The 27,534-nt window shown below is 44.6% G+C and overlaps 1 protein-coding gene across 1 annotated transcript; it reads right to left on the bottom strand.

Annotated features, from left to right (window-relative positions):
- Positions 1–4,458: 4,458 nt before the first annotated feature.
- On the bottom strand, positions 4,459–27,099 carry trpm4a (transient receptor potential cation channel, subfamily M, member 4a). Its single transcript, XM_041063449.1, has 28 exons — positions 26,979–27,099; positions 19,068–19,129; positions 16,727–16,904; positions 16,119–16,299; positions 15,856–16,025; positions 15,426–15,603; positions 14,867–14,931; positions 14,243–14,470; positions 13,668–13,770; positions 12,745–12,863; positions 12,230–12,532; positions 11,795–11,896; positions 11,508–11,636; positions 11,245–11,374; positions 10,932–11,077; positions 10,620–10,732; positions 10,251–10,358; positions 10,106–10,152; positions 9,679–9,911; positions 9,229–9,344; positions 8,999–9,131; positions 7,901–8,075; positions 7,610–7,775; positions 7,310–7,491; positions 7,073–7,205; positions 6,165–6,237; positions 5,626–5,719; positions 4,459–5,498 (listed from the first exon to the last, which is right to left on the bottom strand). Exons 1-28 carry the CDS (start codon positions 27,045–27,047, stop codon positions 5,473–5,475), a joined length of 3,762 nt encoding a protein of 1,253 aa, XP_040919383.1. The 5' UTR covers positions 27,048–27,099; the 3' UTR covers positions 4,459–5,472.
- Between the last annotated feature and the right edge of the window lie 435 nt (positions 27,100–27,534).

Consider the following 27,534-nt stretch of genomic DNA (forward strand, 5'->3'; position numbering starts at 1 on the left):
ACATTCTCGAACCATATGAAAAGGACGTTGCTTACAGAGAACTGACCCCATTACTGTCCACCTTGCTTCCTGCTTCCTGCACTGGCACTCAACATTGGCATTGAACATTAATGGTGCCCTGCACAATTGTCCAAATGGGACTTAATTCCTAGAGACACTGGCCTGAGATAACCCCTCTAATATCCCATCTAGTGGGCAGATTGCCATTAAATTTGCTGAGCACATTCATGCTCCTAAGGGGATAAATCCTTTAGATTTTAATGACTCTAGGACCTTTCGCTGCCCTCAGGATAAACATTCTTAGTTCTAAGAATAGCTAACTCGTCACTTAGTTGAGTGTTCTGTCCAACAGTATCATACTGTGAGGTGTAATGAACATTGCAGAATGTAGGGATAGCCAGTGAGGCCTCAGATCATCGGTCAGAACTTCTGGATAATTTTCTAAACAAATTTTCAATACAAATCCTCTCATACCTCCAGTACCATCATGCTGATGCAGCCACAGAATATGCACTACCGAGCATATAGGCCAAGCCCAGACACTGATCTCTAGCCCATCTACTTCTCTGTCCCTCCCCCTACACACTGCCCCCCAAAATAGATAGACTTGTGCAGGGAGGAGTTGACAACCACTCTATTTAAAACCACACACTGTCAGAGTCAGTGTAATGTGATCCTCCCTGGCTCTATCTGTGTGGGACGAACACAGTATCCCACCACCCTTCCCCGTCAATTCTCACCTGCACACACATGAAGAAAGAGGTCAGTGACGGAACCTATGAAGTTACGAAGCACCTCCTAAACCAAACTTAACTAAAGTCAATAAAAATACGTACTTGTTCTTGCGCATCGCCATGACGCGGTGTACACGTTCTGAGGAAAATATACAATTCTGCTTCAAACTTTTTCCTTTTTTGTGGCAGAATTAAAACGAAAATGCTGCCATACCTGTTCATTTAAACTTTGGCTCTGTTCTTGGTTTCTATGGGTTTAAGTTTACATTAGATTTATTTTTGGTCAGTTAGGTTCCAGCTTTGGTGAGGGTCTCACTGAAACTATTGTAAAACCAGACTTGGTTGAATAATTGAATAATCTGCATTGTAATGAAAAAACTTTGAAGTAGAAGACTCTCTTACTGTAGCTCTCCTCTGTAACCTGTGGAGAAACGTAGAGCTGCAGCAGGCCAGTGTTGAAGTTTAATAGCACAATGTATTGTGTAACACTGTTAGAGATAAATGTGAACACCTGAGCAAAGAGAACAGTTTTAAAGCAAGTAGTCAAGTCACATCATTAGTGCTGGACCTTTCATTTCACGCAGACCGGGGAGAACGTGAAGGTTTGGGACGTGTTCTAGATTCTCATGTAGTCCCCAAGTTAAATAAAAGAGGTGCACTGGATGACTGCACAGCCAACAAATCCCATTGCAGTGCATTTAACCTATAGGAAGCTTTGCCTTGTATTGACCAATTAGATTTTTACATCTTTGCTCGTATCAGTCACTGTTTAAAGCTTTAGGTGGGTAAATAATCCAGGACAGAACAGCATAGGCTGGAGAACACGTTTGTAATGGAGTTTCTAATGGTGATAGACTAGTGGCAGCGAGAAACAGCTGAGTTGGAAAGAGCAAAGGACAGAATGAGAGAGGAGATCAGATCGAGATGAAGACTGCAAAGTGGCTGAAAGTGGAGATGAGCTCAGACATGCCAAAGACATTTCTTCCCTCTTAGTTTGGACCACTGACTCTGCCTGCATTGACCCACTTGACCTATTTAGTTAACTGCCACTACTGTTTAATTCTTCCTGCTCATACAATCTTAAAGAAGAACATGTCGGTTATCATCAGTTTGGAAAAATAGCTGACTCATATTTGACAGTTTGTGTGTTTTAGCTTGCAGCAGATGTTGACACTTGAGCAAAGTCCCTTACACAAGAACCTCATTTAACTCCAACATGTCCGGGTAAAAAGAAAAATCTTGAAGAATGGGCGTTATTTAAGGTGTCAGATGGGTGTTGTGAGGTGAAGAGATGACAGCTAGTGCACTGCATCTGTCCATTCATCAACCAGATCTGGCATTCCCCAGCAAGATTCATTTGCCTCCCTGAATCTGATCCAGTTCCACATCCAGCCCAAGCTCTTTCCATGTAAGGACTGTCTAAAGTGGGAAATCACTTTCCACGATACAGTTACCGAAGGGGACTGTGTGTGTGTGTGTGTGTGTGTGTGTGTGTGTGTGTGTGTGGTGGGTGGGGTGGAGTGGGGTTGGGGAGTTAGAGGATTAATTTAAAGCTCTAATGAAGTCCTGGCTGGAAATGAACAAATAAATCTTTTTTTTATGGTACTTCTGGAGTTGGATCAGTACTGGATCTGCAGTGCTGTGTGCTGCCTGCAACAGCCCTCACCTTCTCCCTCCTACTCATCTTTTATATGCCACCAAACTAACCACCAGCTGTATCACTGAAGGCATTACAGCTCTAACCAGTGTTACAAACTGAGTCCTGTGTGACACAGTGTAGCTCTGAGCAGTGCAGCTGGTGATTGACTGAATCATGACTTCTCCTCTAGGCTGTAGCTGTTTGAGCTCACTGCTCTGTAGTCTGTAGTCAGTACTACAGACCTGTACAAACGTGTATACTCCACTGCACTCTACTGGACTCTACTGGACTGTATTCGACTCGACTTGACTCGCCTACTGAGACTGGTCAGTGCCACTGACCTGTACAAACATGTATACTCTCTGCACTCTGCTGGACTCTACTTGATTCAACTCCATTGTACTCGACTCTACTGGACTTGACTCAACTTGACTAGACTCATCTCAAATTGACTCAACTCTTCTGGACATGACTCAACTCCACTCGACTCTACTGGACTAGACTCCATTCGACTCTACTGGACTAGACTCAACTCGATTTGACTCCACTCGTCTCTGCTGGACTAGACTCAACTCCACTCTACTTGACTCGAAAGCATTTCAGATGTTTTTTTTTTTTAACTTTTGCAAAAAACAGAAAAGGTCATCTTTGTACAATTACATTATATTTTGACAAGTATGTAGAGAAACTATTAACTCAGAAAGACTGAGGTGTCAGGTGGGTCCCCTCAGTGTTGTGATATAGTCAAAACAAGGGAACATGTCTTTGATCCAGACTTTACGAATATTCCTCTTTGCAATGACCACTCCATACTGAATTGATAAAGTTTTCCTATGACTAGTTTGAGTTTCTACTTGTTGTTACCGACCTAGACTGAGGTCATGTCCATAGACATCAAAATTTGAAAGGTGTGGTGCAGAACCAAAAACATACAAACCAGCTTTCTGTCAGACTTTTTTGCATTTAATATAAAGTGGTGATAGAGATGGGCAAAATGAATATAATTTAACACATGAATAATGGAGTCTATGTATGACCTTATATTGAATTAATGGATGTCTTGGATTAACTGAGCAGGAGTGTTTATGCTGTGAAGACATTTAGCCCATGGGTCTTCTGAAATTTCTACTCTTGTTTCACTCTCAGCCGTCTGACCCATATATACATTTACAAACTGAGACACCACCTTCTTGGTATCAGGTTCAGCTGTCCATAGGGACTGAATTTCATTCTAAGTAGTTCATTCTCTAAGGAGAACTTTAAGTTTCAAAATCTGCAATGTTTCCTGACATAGTTCCTGATGTGTAAGTACCGGAAGAAATGGAATGACTGCAGTGTAAATTTGATGATGAGAGAACATTATGAGTGCGCAGGTCATTAACAGAGTTGAGGCCTTTCCTTTTCCAGGTTAAAAACCTGACCTAGTTGTGAAGGAAGGAAATACATGATTATACCAAATGGGGCTAAAATCAAAGTGTCTGCTAACTTGAACATTTTTTAATTTGATACCACACTTTTAATGAGTTTTTCCACAATAAAGGCTTCTAAGTAACCCAGTTTTTTAAATTTGCGTATTTATTTATTTTGCACCACTCATGATGAGGTTGTCCAAAGTGTATTTTTACACGCTTCCATTCTTCTTCCCACACACACACTCTGTGTGTGGGGCTCTGAGTAATGACAAAGCACGTATGACCTACACTCACTACGGTACCTGAACACATCCTGTGTGTTAGCTACAATTGTATAGCCTATCGCTTTTTCCTCTCATTCACACACACACTCAGTGCCAGCGAGCTACCAGGCACAGTGCTTGCCTTACCACGGGGAGTAATTTGGGGGTTCTGTGTCTGGCCCAAGAACACTTGTACATGCGGACAGAGGAGCTGTGGACTGAACCTCTAACTCTGCGATTAGTGGATAACCTGCTGTACCTGTACAGAGATGTTGGCCTCGCTGGACACTCTAGTGAGGCTACTGCCAGTCTTGCTTTCTCTTCCTATCCAGACCACCACATAGCATTTGTCCACTAAAGCAGGTGGTTCTGGAAGTATGTTGTTGCAAAACAGAATGATCTCCTCACTGTCACAATGTAGACAAACTCTGTTTATTAAAGACTTTGGTGCAGAATGAATCAAACCTGATTTACATACATACAGCGTACATACAGTATTTGTCTGAAGTAACTGTTTAACAAAAACAAAGGCACTTACTGGTTTACAATGCACACACACACAAACACACACACACACACACACACACACACACACACACACACACACACACACACACACACACACACACCAATACCGCCCTACCACCACCACTAAGAGGTTTTATCCCATGTGAAAGCATAGATAGCAGATGCTGAGTGTTTTGTCTGGATACCTCAGTGACTGCTGCAGATTTTGTGTAAAGTGACACGTTGTGCGTTCCTCCTGAGCTGTTGAAGCCCTGTGCAGTCTTTGATGGGTCCCTTGCACCCCAGCTACCATTGTACTACATAAGCTACAACTAATGTCAGATTTTCTGCTGGTGCTTGACATTATGACAAACCACTTTTTATCGGGAATTGCATCTAAAATAATATCACCCTATAAAGCTGTTATGGTGAATGTCTCATTTCCACATCCAGCAGTTACAGATCAACATGATCCTTCATCTGGAGTGGTGTTTAAGTCCACCTTATGAATCCAAATCCAGTATCCCCTCTTTTTTGCTCTGTTTTTGGTCTCCACCAGCTCCCGAGGGGAGATATCTGGCTCATTGGTTGCTAAGTGCTCCACTATGTTCACCAGCTGCTCTCTGACTGTGTGTGTCTGCTGTTTGCTGCTCAGCAGGTAGAAGGCAAATGGATTTTAAAGGCTTTTTCTCTGAGAACAGCTGCTGCTTCTGGAAATGAGATTAATGACAAAGCAGGTTGTGGAGCAGAAACCAAGGAGAATGGAAAAGGCACTGCAGCAGACAGCAGTAAATGCACAACTGGCACAACTGTAATAAACTCTTAACACAACGAATTAATACACCTCATACAAAATAAAACAAAATGAAATGACACAATGGCCCTGAGCAAAGTGTGTGACCCTGGAGTTCACAAAGTCAGTGCGGAGACAGCGGAGACAGATCTACAACAAAAAGGGAAAAAAATTTAAATAATAATAAATCCAAAACAGATGAAAGATCAATTCTTTATGACAGCAGAGAACACAAAACAATTCAGACACTACACAGAATTTTGTGTGGTGACTTTACCTCTGAGGAGCGGAGGGGGGCGGTCGGCCTTTATCACATTACTCTGAGACAGAGCATCTGTCATCCAGGTGAGGGCGCTGCAGCAGTACTCCAGCTGGGCGAGGGACAAACAGACATGACACACAGACAAACAGAGATGGATGAGTGCTGAGCAGTGGGTGCAGGGAAACCAGACCCACCATGCACACACAGACATATACCCACACCAACACTAAGCAACACCTGTGGTATTTTGTCAAAGTAGGCCAAGATAAACTGCAATGACGTGGATGGACTGATGGACTACCTGCTCAGTATTCAGTTGTGCTGAATCTTGAGAAGCCTCTTAGTGGGACTGATGTTTCCCACTAAGAAGCCTCTGGTTCTTGAGATATCTCTCAATTAAATTCAGAGGCTATGAATAATTCATTCATTGGTAAAATAATACCAGATTTTAAAGCCTTGAAAAGAGCCTGGATTGTGGCTCTGGGCTGCAAATTAAGTGATGGTGACCGGTACAAATCAGGCTCACTAGGTTGTGTATGCAAGGTATTACTGACCTCTGTCTCCAACAGCCGCAACCTTCGGTCATGGTCACGGATCTCTGCCATCTGCTTCAGCACAGTGTCCACCCTGCAGAAACACACACACGTATAAACCAGTTTCTGTTTTTTAGCCTACCATCATTAATATGAATGGGGTAGACAAAATAATAGAAACACCTGAACGTCATGGCAGGTGAATATAGACTTTGTTTAGCAATAGAAAGCTATATAATTCAAACAGCCTGATGCTTCTTAAATAATTAACAGCAGGACAAATGCAGACAGAGGTGAACTTAGAAGCCACAGCTGGGGGATCCACTGTCAGTATTTTAGCATTTAGCATTTAGCCAGACCCAGTGTGCACCTGTTGGTCAAGCAACATGGCAGAGGAGTTTGATGTGGGACCTCTGCCATGGTCGCCGGGTGGTGCATTAAGTCAGTGATTAATTAAGGTAGATGGTAAACACCATCCTTAACGTTATTGCATAGTTAGACCAGGTGCAGACGCATACCCTGCACCCCCTGCACCCCCTGCACCCCATGCACTCTGCGCACCCCCTGACCCTCAGTCTGTGGATATAAACATGTAAACATGTATGTAGACCATACAGCTCTGCCCTCCAGTGGCCACAGTCCATGAAGCTACAGACTCGCCAGCAGCTTCCTCTGCTGCTGCTGCAGCTGCTGATTGGCCCTTTCATTTCTTAATCACAAATTCATCAGATGACTTTTGTTTTTACACTGTAAATAATTTTTAATACAAACAAAAAGAAAAAGTACACAAAGAACAACAACTTAGTAACAGTAATTTAATGCTGATGTATTGGCTGGGTTCAGATAGATAGTTTAGATTGTGTATTAAATGAATGTCAGATGTCAGTCTTGGAACTTTATACCTTGGAACTATACCAGAGGCAACTTACTTGACAGATGTGCGTTTAAGTCGCGCTGAGTCAGTCTCCCTCTGCCGCTTATTCTGAGCTGAGAGGTGGTTTTCTTTCTGGATGGCCTCCCATGTGTTGAGGCGGCTGGCCTTTCTGCCCCGCAACTCCAGAACTGAGGGGCAGAGAAGATACGTAAAGGGAACAGGAACGAGGGCAAGAGCAACAGGGCGAGCTGTGGAGGTACCACAGGCTCATGCTCTACTTGCTACTTCTCACCAAAGTGTTTGCTCTTGACTGAGGAGATGTGGCGGATGTGTCTCTTGATGAACAGGTGGAGGTGTGACATGATGATGAAGGGCGGTGCCAGGCAGGGCCTCGAGTGGTACTCCACGATCAGGTTGTAACGCTGAAACTTCCAGTAGGTATCACTGTGCTCCTGAACTTTGGAGAAGGTGTAGCTGTGGACGGTAAAATGAAATCTCACTATGCGTCTACAGAGAGCTAAAATCACTCCACTGGGTCTCCATGCTTTATAACTCATAGTACAGTTTCTCCTGGCACTAGATGCCAGCGCACCTGAACATAGCAATGAGAAGGTTGACCAGCACTATGTTGGTAAACAGCAGGTAGATGACGAGGAGGATGACGACCAGCCAGTTGGCGTAGGTGCTCACGCAGGGCTCCTCTCCTGCTTCGATTCGTGTGGCGTTGTTTGTACAGTCTACTTCCCCAAGTTTGTCAGCTGGATGGAAGACCAACGAAGAGGCCCGAAAACAACATGTGAGGATCATCTCATTCAAACATGGTGGACACTGAGGGAACCAATGCTTCTTGTGTGCGGCAGAGACAGAGATGGGTAAAACTCACCGTCCATTTCATTGATGGGTATCTGTCCAAAAATGTGCAGGTACGGCCTGTAGAACACTCGGCGGAATATCCAGTTAGGCCGGGGATCGTATGAGTAGAGGAGCGCCTGATTTGCCACTCCATAGGCCACGAGCCACACGGCCAGGAAAAAAAGGAAGAAGAAAACATCCTTCATCTGAAGGACAGAGATGCAAAGAGAGATCAGAGGTGGTTGATTTTGTAGCATCAACATTGGTGTGAGGTCATTTCAATTACATCTGCTGTTTCTAGTCCAGATGCTCGGTTTTCTTTTGTCCCTGATCCTGATCCAAGTCTTTTAACACTGGGTATTTGCCGAATCTAAACTTCTTCCACCTAAATGTTGATCTAACATGTATCTGATAATAACAGCTGTAGATATTAAATCTGACACACCTTTTTTATAAGATAAGGTAAGATACATCATAAATTACATCCGTTAGCAGCAAAGAGGAAGATATAGTAAGATATAGGCACTCAGAATATACAAAAGATCAAAAATATAAAGACTCCAGATTTATAAACTACTTAATCCAAATACTCAAAGTCCCGATTCAAACATATTAATCTGATCAGTTTAAATCATAGATACAATATGAATGAAAGTCTGACTACGGAGGATTCCTAAAACTGATGCTCTTTATTTTGGCCTGTTATCAACATGACAGTGAACGTGGCAGTGAGTGGCAGATAAAATGAGAAGCTGCTACCTCAGTCAACTCCTTGTCTTACATTGGCATGTTTTGCGCACTGCCCTTTGGCATTTATTATTAGTATAGTAGCTTAGCAAATCCATGCATTTGCATCATAGAGGCTGGGCTGTGCTAAAGGAGTGCAGAGCTGCAACACTGACACGCTATGGTGGACAAAACAGTAAAGACAGAAAAATATCAAATACTAAAATAGTTCCTCAAATGTTCATGCAATGTACTATAACTACTGGACACTGGGTGAGCCCTTTTTATTTCTACAAATTATATTTATCTTAAAGGCACCCTAACCTTCTGTTAAAGACTGAAGTGTCTGCTTCACATTGCATTTTCGTTCATTTGTGTGTTGCCCATGGGGATGTGCACTCACCATTTTGCCAACAATGATGATCTTGGGCCCGAGCTGTTTGTGGATGGCAAAGATATGGATCAGACGTAGCGTGAAGACCATAAAATCTATGGCCATCACAGCTCGGCCGAACTCATACGACCAGGGAAACATTCTGGGAACCAAAACAGTGCAGACAATCAGTGGCTGCATGTCACAAGGGGGTGCTCATAGTCACCTACATTATGAATTTCATAATCTGATATGTTCACCTGCAGCACAGAGCCAGAGTGAAGAGAGTGATGGCTGTGAGATCACACTTGTTCCACACATCCTGGATGTAGTTCCTCATTCTCTGGAGCAAGAAGGTACTGCCCACAAAGAAGGTCTGTAAACCAGAAAGAGAGGAGTCAAGCTACTGGATGTGGACGCATGTTGTTATCTGTGCAGTAAAAACTGTGTGAGTCTGTGGCAGAGATAGAGACGTGTAGTTTAGTTGCACGTTGCACTTGCACGTATTTGATTGACCAGCGATGACAGATGACATCACACCGCGTTGTGACAAAAGTTGAACCCTGGTTCAACTTACTTGCTGGATGACCCTGCACTTTTTGCTAGAGCCTAATGTTGAGATGCCCCTGTACCAACACCACGGCCTGCTAACGTCAGTCAGAACATGACAACATTACGGTACGGTAACATGAACCTTCCATTCAACCAACCTGCCGAATCTCTTCACATACTAAGGTGAAAACCCAAAAGTAAAGCACAAACTCCAGAGTTGAGGGGCCGTCAGGGGGCGGGGGCTTGAAGTCCACCAACAGGACATAGGCAAACAGGCAGAGGAAGAGGAAGTACATCAGCACATTGCCGAGGAATGAGGTGACGGGGGCGAACCAGAACTGTCTCCACCGTGACACAATAAATGGCCTCTTGGAGCTGGATGGCAAGGAGCCTGAAAGTATGAAAACAGGAATGATTCTAAGTTGATAAGAACCAGTGAGACCTGCAGGTAATTTCACTTACAGTTACATACCAAAGCTAAAATGGCTGAACAGTTCATTAAAAATCATATGAAATATTTAACAGTGTGTGAGAGTAAGAGTGCAGCCACTGAGCGTAAGCACCCACAGCAGAACAGTGACTCACCTTTCAGGTTTTCTTTTAGAGCTTTGAGCTCTTCAGCCTCCTCCTCACTGCAACACCAACCAAAAGAATCCGGTTTTACTCAAACTGAGAAGGAAAACCAACCACCCAACCCTAATCTGACTGATGTTTGTATATTTGTATTTACCTTTGTATAATGTCAGCAAGGGAGAAGACAGTGGCATCGTTCCCATCCAGGCTGTCAGTGTCCCTGCCGTGGTAGACCTCCAACGACTTAACCTCCTCCTCTTGTTCCCTGTAACACAAACACAAACAAAAAGGCATGTTTCCCTTTTCTACCGCTAGGAAAAATATGAGTTCTTAACTTTATTAACATGGTTGCTTTGTGTTACTGTGTTACTGTGGTAGCTCCTGTCAAATCTATTGATCCAGTTCCAACACAGAACAGGTTCAAACAATGGCTCCAAAATCCTTCTATAGTTTCCTAACACACCATCCACAAGCAACAACGCACGATAAGCACACAATAATCCCACAGCAATAACACGACACTAACCTGAAGCTGATAAGGTCGGTGTAGATGAGGGGGGGCAGGAAGAAGGTGAGAACCAGTTTCCAAACCTCAGTGTTCCTCTCCATGTCACCCCACCAGATCTGAGAGAGCAGAGACTGTACGGCAGAGAGCGGCACTGTCACCACATCAGCTCCCAGAGAGCGTTACACTCACTGCTGAGTAAACTATGGTCAACAGTAAACTATGAGTTGATACATGCATATGTATGCAGTGTGCATGCATGATTACTTCTCAGCCAGGAATGGCATGTGCCTAATAAACATGCAAACCGTAAACATAATTGACGTGTTGCACCTGAACTCCATCATGGCTGAAGAAAAGGCGGGCGTCGGCCGCCGTGGCCATCTGTAGGCACGTCGCCCCACCCCACACCGGAGACTGCCTAATGAGGAGAGTGAAGGCGCGATTCTCGCTGTTCTGGTAACACTCGCCGAATACGTCTGAACACACAAAGCAACGCTCAGTTAAAGGCGGCTTGCCTGGGTTGCTAGGAAACAGGGTTTCAAGTAATTTCACATAGAGACATGACGGGAAGTGAGGGGGGACATGATGAGGGGTCCAGATCTGATTTGACCTGGTCTACCGAGCGGCCTGTGGAATGACTCACCAAGTGCCAGTTTCTCAAACTTCTGAGCCAGTTCCTTCATGGACAGCTTGTTCTCAGTCTCACTCTCGAGCTTGGAAAGCTCCCTCAGCATCTTACAGCCTCCTAGAGCACTCAGCACGGACTCCCCGGCCTGACAAGTAAACACGGAGAGACTCAGGCTGCCAGTTCAAATGAAACCAAATCTAACAAATCAGCCTGTTTCTCACAGCGCCTTAAAAAGGTCAATATGAGTAGAGTTGTAGAGTGTAACAGCTGAGTCTCACCATTTCCCAGAAGTAAAGAGCCATTTCCCTGCGGTTCTGCAGGACAGCCCAGATGAAGAGGGCTGCCCAGGGTGAGAGGCAGCGCTGGTCCTGGTAGAAACGGTCCCCCACCAGGATCTTATTGACTTGCTGAAGAAACAAGGGTCACCCAGTGAGGGAGTCAGATCATATCTCTCACTGCTCCACGGTCACATCATCTACTAAACAGTGATTTTGTACAGGAAAAAAAAACAAACACATGACTTCATCTGAGGGGGTAAAATTGGTGGAGCTGCCTACTCACTGACCTTGTGAGTCCTCCTGGTGCTGGCGCTGGGGTCCAGACCCAGAGGTCCGTAGTAGAAAGGCTGACAGACATCACCCAACAAGTCCCACAGCAGGCGGGATACCTGCAGCATCACCACACCACACCACACACTTCACTATAACAACAAGTGGAAAATCACCCAGCTGCAGTTTCACAGCTGCAGATACAGTTTGATGATTAAACACAAAGCGGAATAAATTAGCGCAGAATAATGTTTCCGTGCAGATCAGTTGTCATTCTGCATATTTGCCATGAAGTGGGTGCTTGTTGCGTGCACTCATGCAAAAACCACTTTCGCTATATTGTAATATTATTATTGTAATAATGTAATAATTACAGTAATGTAAATATTGTAATAATATTCATAGGCTCCTTCTTGCTACCTCTCATTCCATCCTCCCCTCCTCTTCCTCACCTCATACAGGCTCAGCTCCATGGCTGAGGCAGGTCCAGTTAGTGCACTCTCTGGACTCTTCAGAGGGATGGTCACCGATCTGTCCAGGCTGGGCAGGGATCCAGCCAGGGCCTGCCTCTCGCTCAGACGCCTCTGCAGCAGCGTGTAGGCCAGCGAGCTGTCCGACAGCGAGCGGTACAAGCTTTCCAGGCGCCGGTACGTCAGGTAGTCCAGGATGTTCAGACCGTTCTCGCAAAAGAGACGCACAAACTGGGGCTTGTCGTTGACCAGCGCATCTGTCATGGAGTCTTCCAGGTCCTCATACTGAAAATATAACCACCATCATCATCAGAAAAGCAGGACTACCTTTCTAACCACTTTCTGTTGTATGTAAACTGAATACTTTAGCAATTCCTCATCACGGTCGGTCACGAGAACTTGAGAAGCTGGAGAGCTGTACTCCGACTCTTTACTGATCCCAGGTGTATAGATGCTACTTTGACAGTAGACTGCGTCTCTCTCTCTTTGACTCTGACCTTCCACTGTATGTCTCCATTGAAGAGCTCAGCTTTGGCGATGTCCACTCTGTTCCAGGCCACAGCCAGTTTCAGCTCTTCAGTGCACTCACTGGCTTCACTACTGACACGTTTACTAGCTTAACGCACACACACACACACACACACACACACACACACACACACACACACACACACACACACACACACACACACACACACACAGTGAGAGAGAGAGAGAGAGAGAGAGAGAGAGAGAGAGAGAGAGAGAGAGAGAGAGAGAGAAAGCGACATTTATTAAGTACTGTTCTTGGATATATAAAACTGGACAGTGATGTGACTTCTGGGATCTGTCACTGTCTTACTGTGGGGGGGGATATGTGGGTTAGGAGGGCAGGGTCACACACTGGGGAGGGCAAAGGTCATGCCATGACATGGCTGATGGGGGAATAAGCGGAGGATATGAAATAAAAAGGGAACACAAACAGATAACATTCATGTCAGGGCTGCAGAACTTTGTGTTGCCAGTGACCGTGTCAATGAGCCCAGACACAGTTCAAGTGATTTTGAATGAACTGCTGCTTGAATTAAAGTCCTGATGTTGGTCTGTTCTTAAAACAAGAGCACTGCTGTTAACAGATGATCCAAAGTGTCTAACAGATGAAGCAGGTCCCCCGCTTCCCCCTCCAGTGATCTTATGATGAGGCCTGTATGAGCAGCAGGTCTCCACACTTCCGTGGTCAGGTTTGGTAGTTGTTCCTCACTCCAGGCTCTAATCTAAAAGACACTGTGCTTTTGAAGTCATGGATCCTAAATGTGGGAACATCTATTTAGATTTTCCATTGTGTAACGATTTGTATTTATTTATTTATTTATTTATTTTTCTCTTTACTTTGTAACATCCTGTTCGTTAAAGGTGCTTTAAATAAACTTTATTGACTCACCTCGGACAAGTGCTTTGAGGAGAACTGTGTCGAAATCATCAGAACCCTCCTGTTCCCCTTGGAAAACAGTGATGAGCTCTCTGTTCTGATAGATACTCAGAACCTGGACACACAGAGGTGGAGACAGGAAAAATCAGTGTTTCATATCATTCACCACAAACATTCACACGGCCACACAGAGGGTCTGAGCAGATCACACAGAATGTGTCAATAGCACTAAGAGTTATTAGGGGGTTTCAGACATGAAACTCTTCTGGTAGGGGGTTCTCGCCCACCCTGCAGAGACCCTGGTATCACTACCTCCTGCTCATCACAGTAACGTTAGCTGTGGTGTGAAAGAAACTCAGGATTTCAATGTGGTGTCAAAAAGACCCAAAATAAGAAGAATTTTCAAAAATAGGTGGGTCAATTCATACCCTAAAACCCTAAAACCAAGACTTAGACCTGAGACAGTCCTTTTGATGGTGTGATAGTCAGACAAAATGGCCCCATAGTGATGGTTTTGAAAAAGTATTTAACCACACAACCACAGAAAGACACACACACACACACACACAAGCCCACGTTTGACTCACGCTGTCCACCAGTTTCTCCAGCTCAGCCTCAGCTGGGAAGTGTTTCCGGATCTTGTCGCGGATCCTGTCGCGGTGCTCTGTGCTGAGACCCTGAGCAGCCTCCCCCTCTGCTGAAGGAGAAACAGGGGGGGAGAGATTGCCCAGCAGCTCACTGATAAGGTCTGCAGCTGGACCAGAACCAGCAAGAACCAGCCAGGGCGTAGCTTTCCTCAGAGAGGCGTCTAATCTCTGAGCACACACACACACAGAGTTAATGACAGGACATTTTCATTCAGCTGGCGTTTAATCAGGGCGTCTCAGTGAGAAGAAGGACGTCTCTCTTTTAAAAGAGCCGTGGAGTGTAGTATTAAGCATTAATGTAACTGTAACTTCACTTTAAAACAATTACAAATATCATATGCAATGAAGTGGGTCAGGGGCAGTAAGGCAGAAACAAAGTAACACAACTGCCTTCATAAATGCAAAGGAGAGCGTCAGACAGGGCCGGACCAGCCGGTTCTCACCTGATCCCCCGGTTCACCGGGGGTTCAGGTGAGGATCCAGCACACTTTGTGGGTTCTGTTAGTAGTTGATGCATCTGTGAGAGTGTGTGTAGAGTGAGAATGTATTTAACAGTTTCCTCACCTCCAGCATGTTGGCGTCTCCTGAGATGAGCATGCAAAGCACTGGGATTTCAATGCTGCCACTACCTGTTGTTGGTCCAAGATAAGAAGTTAGAAGAAAAAAAAGAGAAGAAGAAAAAAAAGAAGTATATCCCCCAGTAAATACCCCACACCCTCTCCAAAAAGGGTGAACCATATTTCTGATCACCAGCTGAACTGAGCGGTAGGCGTATGAAACCTCTGAGCTTCCATCCAGATCGTCTCCAACCTCCCAGCCTTCCTTTTGTTTTGGCTGACTCCACTCTCACACAGCTACACTCATCTGTTATACACACCATTTAAACCTTGGTTTGCCAGACGATAACTGTGACTTTCACCACTAGAGGGCAGGCCAGTACTTGAACACACTCAGCACACACACACGCACTCACAGTGAAGCAAAAATATGACTAACATTTTCACATCTTGGGCAACCCTGCAACTGAGAAATATACTGAGCATCCTACTGTCTGATAAATGATTCATTTCTTAGACCTACATACAAAAAGAAAAAAGACATCACTCTGTCTTTTTTGTCTCACCCCAAATGCCGGTACGCTGATGGGAAATGTAGTCCTCCAGATTTGCGCGAAAGGCTGTCTCTCCACCTCTGCGACCAACGCTCCCATCATCCACCAGGAGGAAAGCCTGGCAGTTGTTGTCCAGGCAGCAGGAGTCACGTGATGTGTTCTGAACGTAGTATCGAGCAGGGAAACTCCCCTTCAAACAGACAACACACAGGGTGAATGTGAGTGAGTTCACTCCCAGGAAGGGATGGAAGCTACGCTGCCTCCCCCCTCTGGCTGATCTGATGTCAGGGAGGAGCATCAGGGGCCTCTGGGAGTTGAGCTTAATCTGGTCGGCCTAGTCTCCTCCTGTTATTCTGAACTGCAGTGATGGAGTAAGTGTCAGGAAAGATGGAGGCTCATGTATTTACCAAAGCTCATGGCAGACATACTGTATGATGAGTACCTGAGCGTTGACCAGCTGCTGCCTGTTGTGCACCAGGCCCCAGGGTGCCAGTCCCACAGCAATCACTTTCTTCTGGGAGAGAACCGGAGCTGCGGCCCCGTGGTCCCTTACTGCTTCACCCACACAGCGGGACACGCCCTCCCTCAGACCCCCCGTCAAGATCCAGGCCCCTGGGCAAGAACAGAGAGAATAACATGGAAATGTGTGATACTGATAGTGGCTGAGCTTTTATTAAACTCTCAGTAGTAACTACAGGTTCTTACCTGTGCTCTGTGCAGCCCTGACCAGCCCATTCCTCAGGATGTCCCTCACCCATGTTTTGATCTTTTCATGGCCCTCGCCCCCAACCACCGACACCACCAAGTTGGGGGAGGGCAGGCCCCAGTGAGCCGTCATCAGGGTGTAGACGATCTGAGGTGATGTGTCACATGATAGTCGCAGAAACTAGATGGGACAAAAAGAGGACTGAGGAGTCAGCACACAACGAGAAGAGGGAACACGTTCATCCCATCATTTTCCAGACAGTCAGAGGAAGACGCAAAGCATGAAGAAATTTTAAGAATAAGAATAAGAATAAGAATAAGAAATCCTTTATTAGTCCCTCAGTGGGGAAATTGCATTTAGCAACAGCAAGATTACAGTCCAGTAAGTGAAAGTAAAATATAAGTAAGACCAATATGGCCAAAACAAGATACTAAACTAAGAGAACAGCTGCTGTAAAAAGTAAATATACATACATAGATAAATAAGTAAAATAAATTAACATCATTCATACTGTTTCTCTGATCTCTGTGAAATACTGTACACGCAAGTGGTATGCTGGTACATCTATGACTCTGTGTGTGTATGTGTGTTCAGCGCGGCCACTCACGTGACTGTGTCTTCGTCCAGCTCCAGCAAACTCCAGCTCTCCATAGGCGTCAGTGGGACACTCTGAAGAGTGCTGTCTGCTGTCCCACTGCGTGACAATAGCCGCTCCAAAGTAGTCCCCTGTCGCCACGGAGTCATGCACCTCCCGCACACCACCGCACTGACACAACCGTCCATTACTGACGAACAACACACAAATCAACAATCAAAGTTGTTATCCTGCGGTTGGGACCTCAGTGGTATCATGCCATAATGATACACAGTTTTTACAGTAACGATACAGTTCAGAGTTGGTTCAGTCCAATCGCTCAGCAATTATATTTATCTACTACTAAACATCAAATACACATGGACCCATCGCAGTTATTCCAACTCAGTAGGAATGTCAAAGGTATTTACAGGTCTGCCAGTTTTTTTTTTCCCCTGACGGAGATCAGAGGCCACAGCCCTGAAAATTTCCTCAAAGATGATACAGAGCTTCACAGATGTTTATGAGGGTGAAAGTAACAAGGAGGTTATGGGCAAACTATGTAATACTATCACCTACATGAGCCAGAACTCAAGAGACTATGTAAGACAGCATTGGGAAAGAGGCGTACGGGTGGAAATATGTGAGGGGGTGTGGTTACATGCCTGAGAAACTCAGTGTTCCATTACTAACTGACTGACCTGGAGGGATTTTTGTTGGAGGAGCTTGATTCGGTTCTTTATGAGAAGTTATGTGTGAGCCAGCAGGCCTGCTGGAGGAAGTGTGGGTCAGTGCAAAAGGGGCTATGCCCACATATTTTGATTGTGTCCATGCATTCAGTCATTTGGTCTTTTCTGTATCTTGAAGTTTGCTCCTTTTACCAGGAATTGTCCATTATATACACTCCATGGAAAAGATTATTACACCTTCCATCTACAGGCAGATAAGGGGGAAAAACACTGAAGAACATGGGAGAGTTACTCACAGGAAATTGATAGTGATCAGGTTTTTTTTTTCTCTCTCTCTCTCTCTTACATTAGGCATCAGTACTGAAAGCCCTGTGTCATGAACTTTATCTGTCAGCCTGTGTCTGAAGTTTGTTGATAGTGTCCAATCTTTGGACTGCGTTACCCACAAAAAAGATATGACCACTGAGAAAACATTGCGCAGTACAATGGCTCACTGACTTCTTGCACACTGTATTGCGTTTCAGTGTACGCACAATAAACCAGTAATAAAGTCCTGCTGACACCAAGCTTTGCAGAGACCTTTGTAGAGACCAGAGACTCCTTTACAAGCTTTGCAGAGACCTGGATTTGGGCAGTGTATGTCATTCTTCCCAGCAGATCCACTCAGGCTCCGTCACATTGGATGTGAACTGTCGTCGTCAGGTCTCTCCACAGATGTTCTGTGGGGTTTAAGTCTGGGCTTTGGCTCAGCCACTCATATCCTTTGTTATGAGCAGTTCCTGGTGTTCACCAGACACAGTGTTTGGAGTTCTGCCACTCAGAGCTTTAGAAATGGTTTAAACCCCACTCTGAACTGTGCCTCACCAGAATCTTATCATGGAGGTCTACGGAGACCTCCTTGGACTTCATGGTTTCTGTCCACAGTTGAATGCCTTGTGAACCATGTCATATCAATTCAATTAGCAACAGGTGGACTCAAGGATAATTAAAGCAAACAGGAAGCAGCTGAGCACAGTTTGGATCCACAGCAAGGAGTCTGAATACTTCTGTAAATCAGAGACTTCAGTTTTTCATTTAATACATTTGAAAAACACTTTGTCATTATGGGTTATTGAGTGTAGACTGAAAGGGAAAAAATGGTAATTTCATATTCAATCTACACGATAAAGCGTGTGAAAAGTGAAGGGATCTGGATCCTGACAAGTCAAATTTCAAGAGGAAGACAGTTCTGGAGTTTGGGGGGCCCTGACAGCAATCAACAACAGCAAGCCAGACTATGGAGTAAAGAGTAAAATCTTCAAATCAAACTGTAGAATCAACTGGAGGCCAATGTAAAGAGACTGAGCCAGGTAAAGAGAGAGTTACACATTGATCTGATGCCAGTGGACCCTGTTTTTACTTTCACTTGCATCTAAGTGGAAGCATAAGTCGGTATAAAAAAGAGGGGCCCTCTGACAGAGACCTGAGGTACTCCATAGTTGAGAGTAATGGCAAATTGTCTGTGTGAGAGGAAAGAGACAAAGCACTTTTTTCTCCTACAACATCTCTGAGATGACAAACTAAGATAACTGCAGAGCTTAAGCTCAGTGAAAAGAGTTAGGATCAGAAAAACAGATTCACATCATTAAAACACTGAGTCCTGATGAATCCAGTATTTTTTTAAAAGCCAGAGAAGGAGAGATTACCTGAAAGAGTCTTCCACAAAAGTGGTACAAACTCGCTTCTTGATGATCTTGGGAATCCAACTCTGTGAACAGGACAACAGCTTGTTAGCACCATGAGCAGCTTTGGGTGGTCATCCTGTCCTATTCATTACACTACACAGCCATTTCTCTAACCTGGAGACAGTTTCTGTGTCACAACAATAATGAATCTGAGCTGGAAAATAACAAAAGCACGGTATTGTTACGGAAGTGACACCCTGTGTTTGCCTCTGGCGCTGAGGTCTTTTCCCTAGATACCTACTGTCTACACTGTGTTTCGTTGGTGTCATGTAAAGGTGAGGGGAAGCACATTTACATTCACACCAGAAACCAGGTTACTGGGAAAATCAGGTTAGGTTACTGAGCTTGGACAACACATTTAGATTCACTGCACTAAGCTGGTTATTATAAAATCCATTGCTTATTCATGCAGAGGTTCAGTGAACTGCAGCTGCTCCAGTCTTTTCTTTTGACTCTCTTTCTTTTACCCCGTGTCTCCATACAGGTCAAACTCAAGTAACTTACTACAGAGAATAGTTCATTGTTTGTTCTTGGCATCGCTGTGAAGATGCATCTGCCTAATTTTACCATCAGAGGTTGTCATAGCAACCAAGGTTGAGACAGCCTCCGGGGAACACCTCATGGTCAATTAGTCACACAAGCCTTGATGAGATGATGAGGAGGACAGAGCTCGTGGGATTTACAGTGTGCGTATGGTTAAACATGTTCATGTTTAGGTGTTTGTACTCAATAGGATCTTCATATATGTATATGGGTAATGTGATTGGATTACAGTGGGTGCAATCTATGTCAATCTATGGACATGTGCGGGGTATCATGGTATAAATATTTCCCTTCAGATGTGGGATGTTATTACACTTGTACTGCTCATCTCTTTTCTCCTTGATGCATCGAGCGTCATCCTCCTTCTTCAGAGAGTTCAGTAATGGACAAGTGTTGAAGGAATGGAAGGTACCAACATTCGTCTTAAGTAGTCCAAAATAATATTTTATTCTAACAAAGTAACAAACAGAAAATCGCTCACGAAGGAGGAAGGCAAACTAACTGGACAAAGTAACAAACAAAAGATCACCCATAAAGGGGAAAAAGGCACTAAAACAAAAGTTACAAAACGTGAACACAAAATCACTCTTACAAGGAAAAAGACTAAGCGATGAACAAAACCTAACAAGAAACAAAGTAACGAATTAATACAAAATCTGACCTGGGAAACGATGGCTTGGGAAAACAAGATCTCTGGACAAGAAACGAGACTAGAGACCGAGGCATAAGACAGAACATGGGACACGGCATGGAACACGGCAGGAGACAAAACATGAGACTAAACGTATGACGACGGCATGAGACCAAAGCATGAGACCAAAGCACGAGACCAAAGCATGAGACGAAAACGAACTGACACTGGACAAGGGGAAGCGCAGACTATATATACACAACAGGTAAGGGGAAACAGGTGGAAACAATTAGGGCGGGGAAAACAATTACAAAAGCGGGAAACAAGACAAAGACAGGAAGTAAAACAAGACCAGATACACAAGGGCAGTGAATTCAAAATAAAACAGGAACTACTAACAAACTAAACAACCTAGACAAGAGTCCCAGAGTCCAAAAAGGGGTTCAAAACATAAAGGTTTTCAGAAAACAGCCCCCTAAGGGGCTAGTCATGACAGTACGTACTGCCGGTTTAAGGACAGGTTCACATTTATTTCAAGTCTATCTGAAAAGAACAGGTGAGGTGAAAAACATGTTTCAGTATGAACACTGTGAAACAGGTTTTTCTTGCTGTAATCACCCCTCCTTCGGGTTGCCATTAAAGCTTCCCCTCCTAACACGTTTCCAGTGGCGGTGATGGAGCACAAAATCCACAGTCCTCACTCTGTGTGAAAGAGAGTGAGGACTCTTTTGCACGTGGCTTTTTAATCCTTCCACCGCTGAAGACAGTCAAATGTACAGGAAGTTTGTTGCTGGGACACAACACTGCTGGTTAACTGGCACAACAGCCCAAAGACCCAAACGTGTTTGGTTGAAGTCTCATGTTGCCTTCAGCTGAACTTGAGACTCGGTCATTGTTACACAGAATGAGTGTAGTGGTGTAGTTTTTTGTTCTCATCACAGCCCAGTGCAGTCACAACTAAATGGGACTCCTACACACCCTGTATGTAGAAGAGGAACAACTACACCAACCAATAACCCTGTTCATCTACATGCATGTGAGCATGTGAAGATGTGTCCTATAATGTCAGGCCTGAGAACGTCACAACCCATTGTTAGGTTTTTATCATTAGATGACCTCTAACGGTTGTAATAATTATGATGGGACCATAGGAGGAAGTCAGATGACATAGTAAAAAGAGTATGCAAGGGCATGTGGTGCTGTGCAGACTTCCATGTAACCACCAGTTTTGTCAGGGAGGAGGCTCAGAAAAAGAACTCAAATGCACGACTCCAGAAGACTGGGATAAAAGGCAAAGGCTAGTCTTTTATACAAACTGTTGGTATACGGGAATGGAATCCAAAATCAGGCAGAGGTATCCAAATTGATAGGCAAAAGGCAAAAACCGTAAGGAGAAGAAACCAGGTCAAAAACACACAAGGAGTAACACAAGGAAAGACAATCTGGCACAGATAAAGGGGCGGACAAGACTTAAATACACTAGGGGACGGGAAGAACAATAAACATAGGTGAAACGCATAAAGACAGGGCAGGTAATCAAAATTTATGCTTTTACACTACAAGTTGCATTCACCCATTCACACACACATTCATGCAGTGCTTTTAACTAAGACACATTCACATTTACACACCAATGGGCACATTGGGGGCAATTTGGGGTTCAGTATCCTGCCCAAGGACACTTCGACACATGGACTGGAGGAGCTGAAGATTGAACCACCGACTTTCTGATTAGTGGACGACCAAAATCAACAACAACAATTCAAAATCAACACCCAGATTGGGGCAGCTGTGCCACAGGGAATTCTCATTATAGTGGATTTATTTTCCATTAATACAGTTAATATCTTTACAGAGGAGCAACAAATCAGCCTGAACTGCGTGTTTATTATTGTTACCATAACGATGAAGGTCTTCAGGTCTTATTTTAACCCAAACCACCATTTTTCCCTAAACCTAACCAAACGGTGACTGGTCCACAACCTTAACTGTGCGTTGAGAGTGATGATGAATGGTCTGGTATGTCCCTGTCAGTACACTCAGTGTGTTTCCTTTTTTTATTTTACAATGGTGACAAAGGGTGGGTGCACTCCTTATTGTAATATTGTTACCACTACAAAAAAAACATCCAGGAAGCTTGGCGGTCCTATGATTTGTATCCAAGGTTGGAGGGTGGGAACAAATGACCTATACTTCCTGGGTCTGGTTCCCTGGAATTTCATCACAGGCTGTGTAGGGGAACGTGCCGGTTTCATGTGTAACCACTCAGGGAGGAATGTACTCTGCAATCATGAGATCACACACAAAGGATTAAAGCAGCGGGGGGCAAACAGAGAGCAGCAGACATGAGAGGGAAGCAGATCAGGGATCAGTTGTCCTGGAGCAGCAGAGCCAAGATGAAAGCCAATCAGAGAATGAGAGAAATGTCAGGAATGAGCGAAGACAGATTCAAGTTGAGGCATGATTGAGGGGTTCAGTGGCTGCAGAGGGAAACTGCCAGTCACGCTCTCTGAGACTGGTTTGTAAATAATATGTGTGTGTATTTGTGTGTGTGAACTCCCTCAAATCTATAAACTGTTGTTGGTACAAGACGAGGCAGATTAAACTGAGAGACAGTTTTTGAGTGAGGACTGGTTCAACGTGTCCGCCTATTGACAACTGTGGGGCTATTTGCTTTTTACAGTCTCTGCTTCCACATTCACATACTGCATGTCCTCCGCTGACTGTGTATTGGATTACAGGACTTAAATACGTAAATGCACATCTTGCTCTGCTACTTAACTGTCATCTTCTTCATACAAGGAAAATACAAGTAGTTTAAGAATCTAAGGAGCACTGTGAATGAGCTGAGCTTTTAAATGTTTGCTTGTCCCCTTATGTGTTTCCTCTATTTAGTGTTTCCTGTTTGTCCCCTGTCTGTGTCCATCTGTGTATGTATGTATGTGTGTGTGTGTTTGTGCGCTGGGTGTGGTCTCCTGGTTCCTTCCTGCTGTTCTACCTACTCACCTGCAACTTCCCAGTTCATCAAACTCAACAAGCCCCTGCAGTATTAACCCTGGCTCATCCTCCCATTCAGTCACCCTGTCTCACCTACGCTTCGGGTTTATCATCCTCAGCCAACCTGTCTCAAATACTTACTGTTTAAGGCTTTGCTCTTAACTAAGCTTAACTATGACGACCAATGTTAGGCTCAGTGAAGCCAGATAACCGAAAGATATCCTGGATATGTTGAACTCGCTTCTTAGAACGAAGGCCTCTGGAATCCCTCATTGGTCAGTGTGTTGAAACATGGTGTGTGCATGTGTGTGAGAGAGAGCAGCAGACATACAGTATGTGTACAGACGTTGAGGTCACAACAACAGCTCTGATTCATTTGGTTTAACGCTCCTGACCCGAGGGCGAGAGTCACATGGTTAGCTCCAACAGTTCTCTGCGCATCTATTGGTCAGCGTCACCAAACGCACCACAAACACAACTCGTTATAGTGGACCAGAGACGGCAAAACATTGTGATGCACGTCTTGTGACCTGGGTGTGATGAGGAGTGCCACATACTGCGTCAGTTGTCTTCTATTATGACACACAACCTGGGATAAACACGTCTGGTCACTATCAGGCTGATATCATGAACTCATCGAATCATGTAGGACAGTTTCACCAGCAACAACCAACAACTGAATGAACCCAGAACTGCAAGGTACATGTCAGTAAGTGCTGTCAACACAAAGAATAGTCTGGAAAACAGGAGGTTAGAGGTTCGGTAAGATGTGTAGTGAAACCAACCTACACACAAACGGTACACTTCCCCTGGCTCCGGGCCGAGCTTTGTGTGTGTGTGTGTGTGCCCTGCTCTTCAGTGTGTGTGAAGGTATAACAGATGCCTATTCACAACTAATAATTCAGAGCAGGTGGGGCGTGTGTGTGTGTGTGTGTGTGTGTGTGTGTGGAGTTGCGGTGACTCACTGAATTGACTGAACAATTGCATCATCTCAATCCAATTCACAGAACAGGTGTATGAGCTCCAGGAATTCATTCGGTTGCATTAATCCCTGCAATTTTTTTTTTTTTTCAAAAGCCAGGACTTTTTCCTCTTATGTTTGTTCAGTTTATCAGTAATCCCAGAAACATAATGCAATTCAGATGAACCTGTACAAGTCAAAGTTAAATAAAAAAAAAAAAAACATCAAGTCTGGGTGTCACAACGCAGCAAATCACGCATGTCTATTGTTAACGGGCTGCAACAACGTGACTGGTATTGTTTTTCACTTTATAACTACAGTCCTGGACACACCTACTGTAGCAGGAACTACCACAGAGGTGGTTTTAAGCACTCTGGCTGGTGTTTATCTGTCTGTCTGTCTGTGGACAGATGTTGTCACCATAATAGTGCCACAACTATACAAGATGAAGTCACGAAAAATTACACAAATCATATCACGTTCTATTACAGAGACTTGGAACATGGAAGTGGCACCGCACGAAGCCGGTTTAAGTCGAAGATCGATTTCAGTTTGTACACATTAACAGTGAATCTTCAGTGCTTGGACTGGTTCTGGATTATTAGGAAGCACTCCATAAACTTCCACTGTTACGCAGATAAAACTCATATAAATTTATTAGTAAAGCCAGAAGAAACTAAGCAGTAAAGACCTGGATGATTTAATATTCTATATATATATATATAAACACACACTGTAGTTACTCTAGATGACATTACTCTAGCCTCCAGAAACACGGAAAGGAAGCTCAGAGTTATCTTTGATCGGGATATGTCCTTTCATACCCACATGTAACAAATATCAATGACCTTTCAATTTCTTTTTTCACATACATAACTTTACAAAAAGCCAGTACGGACAGGAACCAGGAAAAGAGATCATATTTCTCCTGTGTTAGCTCCTCTGCACTGGCTCCCTGTAAAACCCAGAACAGAATTTAAAATCCTGCTCCTCACCCACAAAGCCCTCAATGGTCAGACACAATCATAGTTTCATAGTTCTACTAGAACACTGTTCTCCCAGAACACAGGCTTACTTGTGGTTCTTAGAGTCTAAGTATAATGGGAGGTAGATCCTTCAGCTTTCAGACTCCTCTACTGTGGAACCATCTACCACCTTGGGTCTGGGAGGCAGACACCCTCTCCATGTCACCTGCTACAGGCTTAGACTGCTGGGAGACTTCCAATAATGCACCGAGCTCCTCTCTTCTCCTGTCCCTCTCCATCTGCTCTCCTTCATATCCCATTAATACATGTTACTAACTCAGCTTTTCCTCTTTTTGTAGTTTTGTTCTTTCTCGTCTCTCTCTTCTTTTCTGCAGCTGTGAACCCCCCACTGTCCCCATGATTCTATGATCCTGCTCAACAACCAACGGTTAGTTACTATTGTAAGGCAAATGGCCGCCCACCCAAACCCAGTTCTTCCTGTTAAAAGGAAGTTTTACTTTGCCCACTGTCTCCAAGTGCTGCTGCTCATGTTGGGTCTCTGTAAATAATATTAGAAAGAGTACAGTCTAAACCTGCTCTATATGAAAATAAAACCTGACTTGACTGACCTGCAATTCAGGCTGTGGCTACATTAAAGTAGGTTTGTAGGAAATAGTGAAACACTGCACACACACACACACACACAGCACAAGCAAGGTCTCTGGGGGCTGCTGAGGCCTGAGGGTTCAGTCCTTCAATCCATCAATCGTGAGGCTGAACTGCTCCATCAAATGGTATGCTGGTACATCTATGAATGTGTGTGTGTGTGTGTGTGTGTGTGTGTGACTGAGAAAGGGAACAGAGTGGGGTGGGTCCGTGACATTTACCAAAACATGCTGCTCGTCCCGCTGCCTTACTCTTTCTCTTCTTGACAGTGAAACTTGTCATTTGAATGGCTGAGGAGAGCCAGTTTCAAGCTGATGAAGACTCTGTTCTCGCTGTGTCTACATCTGACACACGAATCCCAAGCGCTGTGTTGGTGTGTTACTCATGCAGTGCAGCTCATGAATGTGTTTTCTGAGCTTGAGAAAAGTGATGTTGAAGTTGCCCACCTTGTGGGGCTGAGCAGTCTTTCTGTGCAGGAGTCTGCTCCTGCCCAGGCCGCTCCTCCCGTCTTCTGTTTCCACAATAACATGTTGTCCCCAAACATACAGTCCAAGTCCATAACAAGGCCTCAGTGTCCACAATCAATAACACAAATTCAGTCCTTTAGACTTGAGACTCACTTTAAGAGTGATGACGTTGGATCTGTAGTTTTGCTTGTTTTTTGGAATCAGTTTGAATGACAGACAGTCAGAGACAATCAGACAAACTCCTCAGACTTCATACCTCGCTGGCAGCCTGAGGCATTTCACACTTACAAGTCCTAACTGGCAGAACAGCATTACTCCCCCCCCCCACCCCCCTCCCACAGACATGTCCAGGTCCCAATCCAGGTCTCTCACTTCCCTCTGATTCATAAACTCATAACAGTTCTTTAAAATGAAGCTTCACAACACACCTGAGAAATGTTTGTCAGTGAGTCCAATCTCCCTCCAATCATTTCACACATCTCTAGAAAACTCTCTCTCTCTCTCTCTCTCTCTCTCTCTCTGTGTGTGTGTGTGTCCGGGTCTGGCGACACACTCTCACCTGCACCTTCCTCTTATACGTGAAAAATGTGCGCGTGGCATGGTGTAAACATCTGTCCCCGTGTTCTCCACGCACACTCATACCTGATCCTTCTCTTTAGTGCTCGCAGCCTTTCCGCCTCTTCCGTCCTTCTCCTTCTCCAGCGGCTCCATCCTGCGCTGCCTCCGCGAAGTCTGATGGCACAGCTCGGACTCAGCTGAGCGACCCTGCCGCTCCGCCCGCTGGAGTCAGAACCACTGCGCATGCTCAGAGGGACATTCCGCGAGTCCTCACAAACTTTTTTTTTTTTTTTTTTTGAGTTATGTTGTAATACCCCTCACCTGCTCCTGGAACATGGCCTCTGCAGCAGGTAGAAAGTAATAAATGATTTTTACAGCTAAATGTCATGAGGTGACATTCAGTGATATATTGTCATGTGAATTAAAAGCATTCATTGTTCTGGTGGCAGGAAATGATCAGCCTCATGTTATCCATGAGTTTACAGCAGCTAGAGAGCTGAGAAGATGGAGAAGATTACAGTGGACAGTCTGGGCTTGTAGCAGAATGGTTGTCCCCCCCCCCCCCCCCCCCCCCCCCCGGCCCCCCAGGGAGACGCTGCAGTCATTTCCTGATCACAAGGAAGTCTCAAATAAAACACAT

Source organism: Toxotes jaculatrix, chromosome 18, assembly GCF_017976425.1.
Source record: "Toxotes jaculatrix isolate fToxJac2 chromosome 18, fToxJac2.pri, whole genome shotgun sequence".
NCBI lineage: Eukaryota > Metazoa > Chordata > Actinopteri > Toxotidae > Toxotes > Toxotes jaculatrix.

Excerpts from the sequence above, each read along its gene's own strand:
- trpm4a (XM_041063449.1), bottom strand. The coding sequence starts at position 27,047 with ATGGAGCCGCTGGAGAAGGAGAAGGACGGAAGAGGCGGAAAGGCTGCG. Across the intron at positions 15,604-15,855 it reads AGCAGCTGGTCAACGCTCAG|GGGAGTTTCCCTGCTCGATA; the intron begins GTACTCATCATA and ends GTCTGTTTGAAG. Across the intron at positions 8,076-8,998 it reads TCATCATTGTTGGCAAAATG|ATGAAGGATGTTTTCTTCTT; the intron begins GTGAGTGCACAT and ends TCTGTCCTTCAG.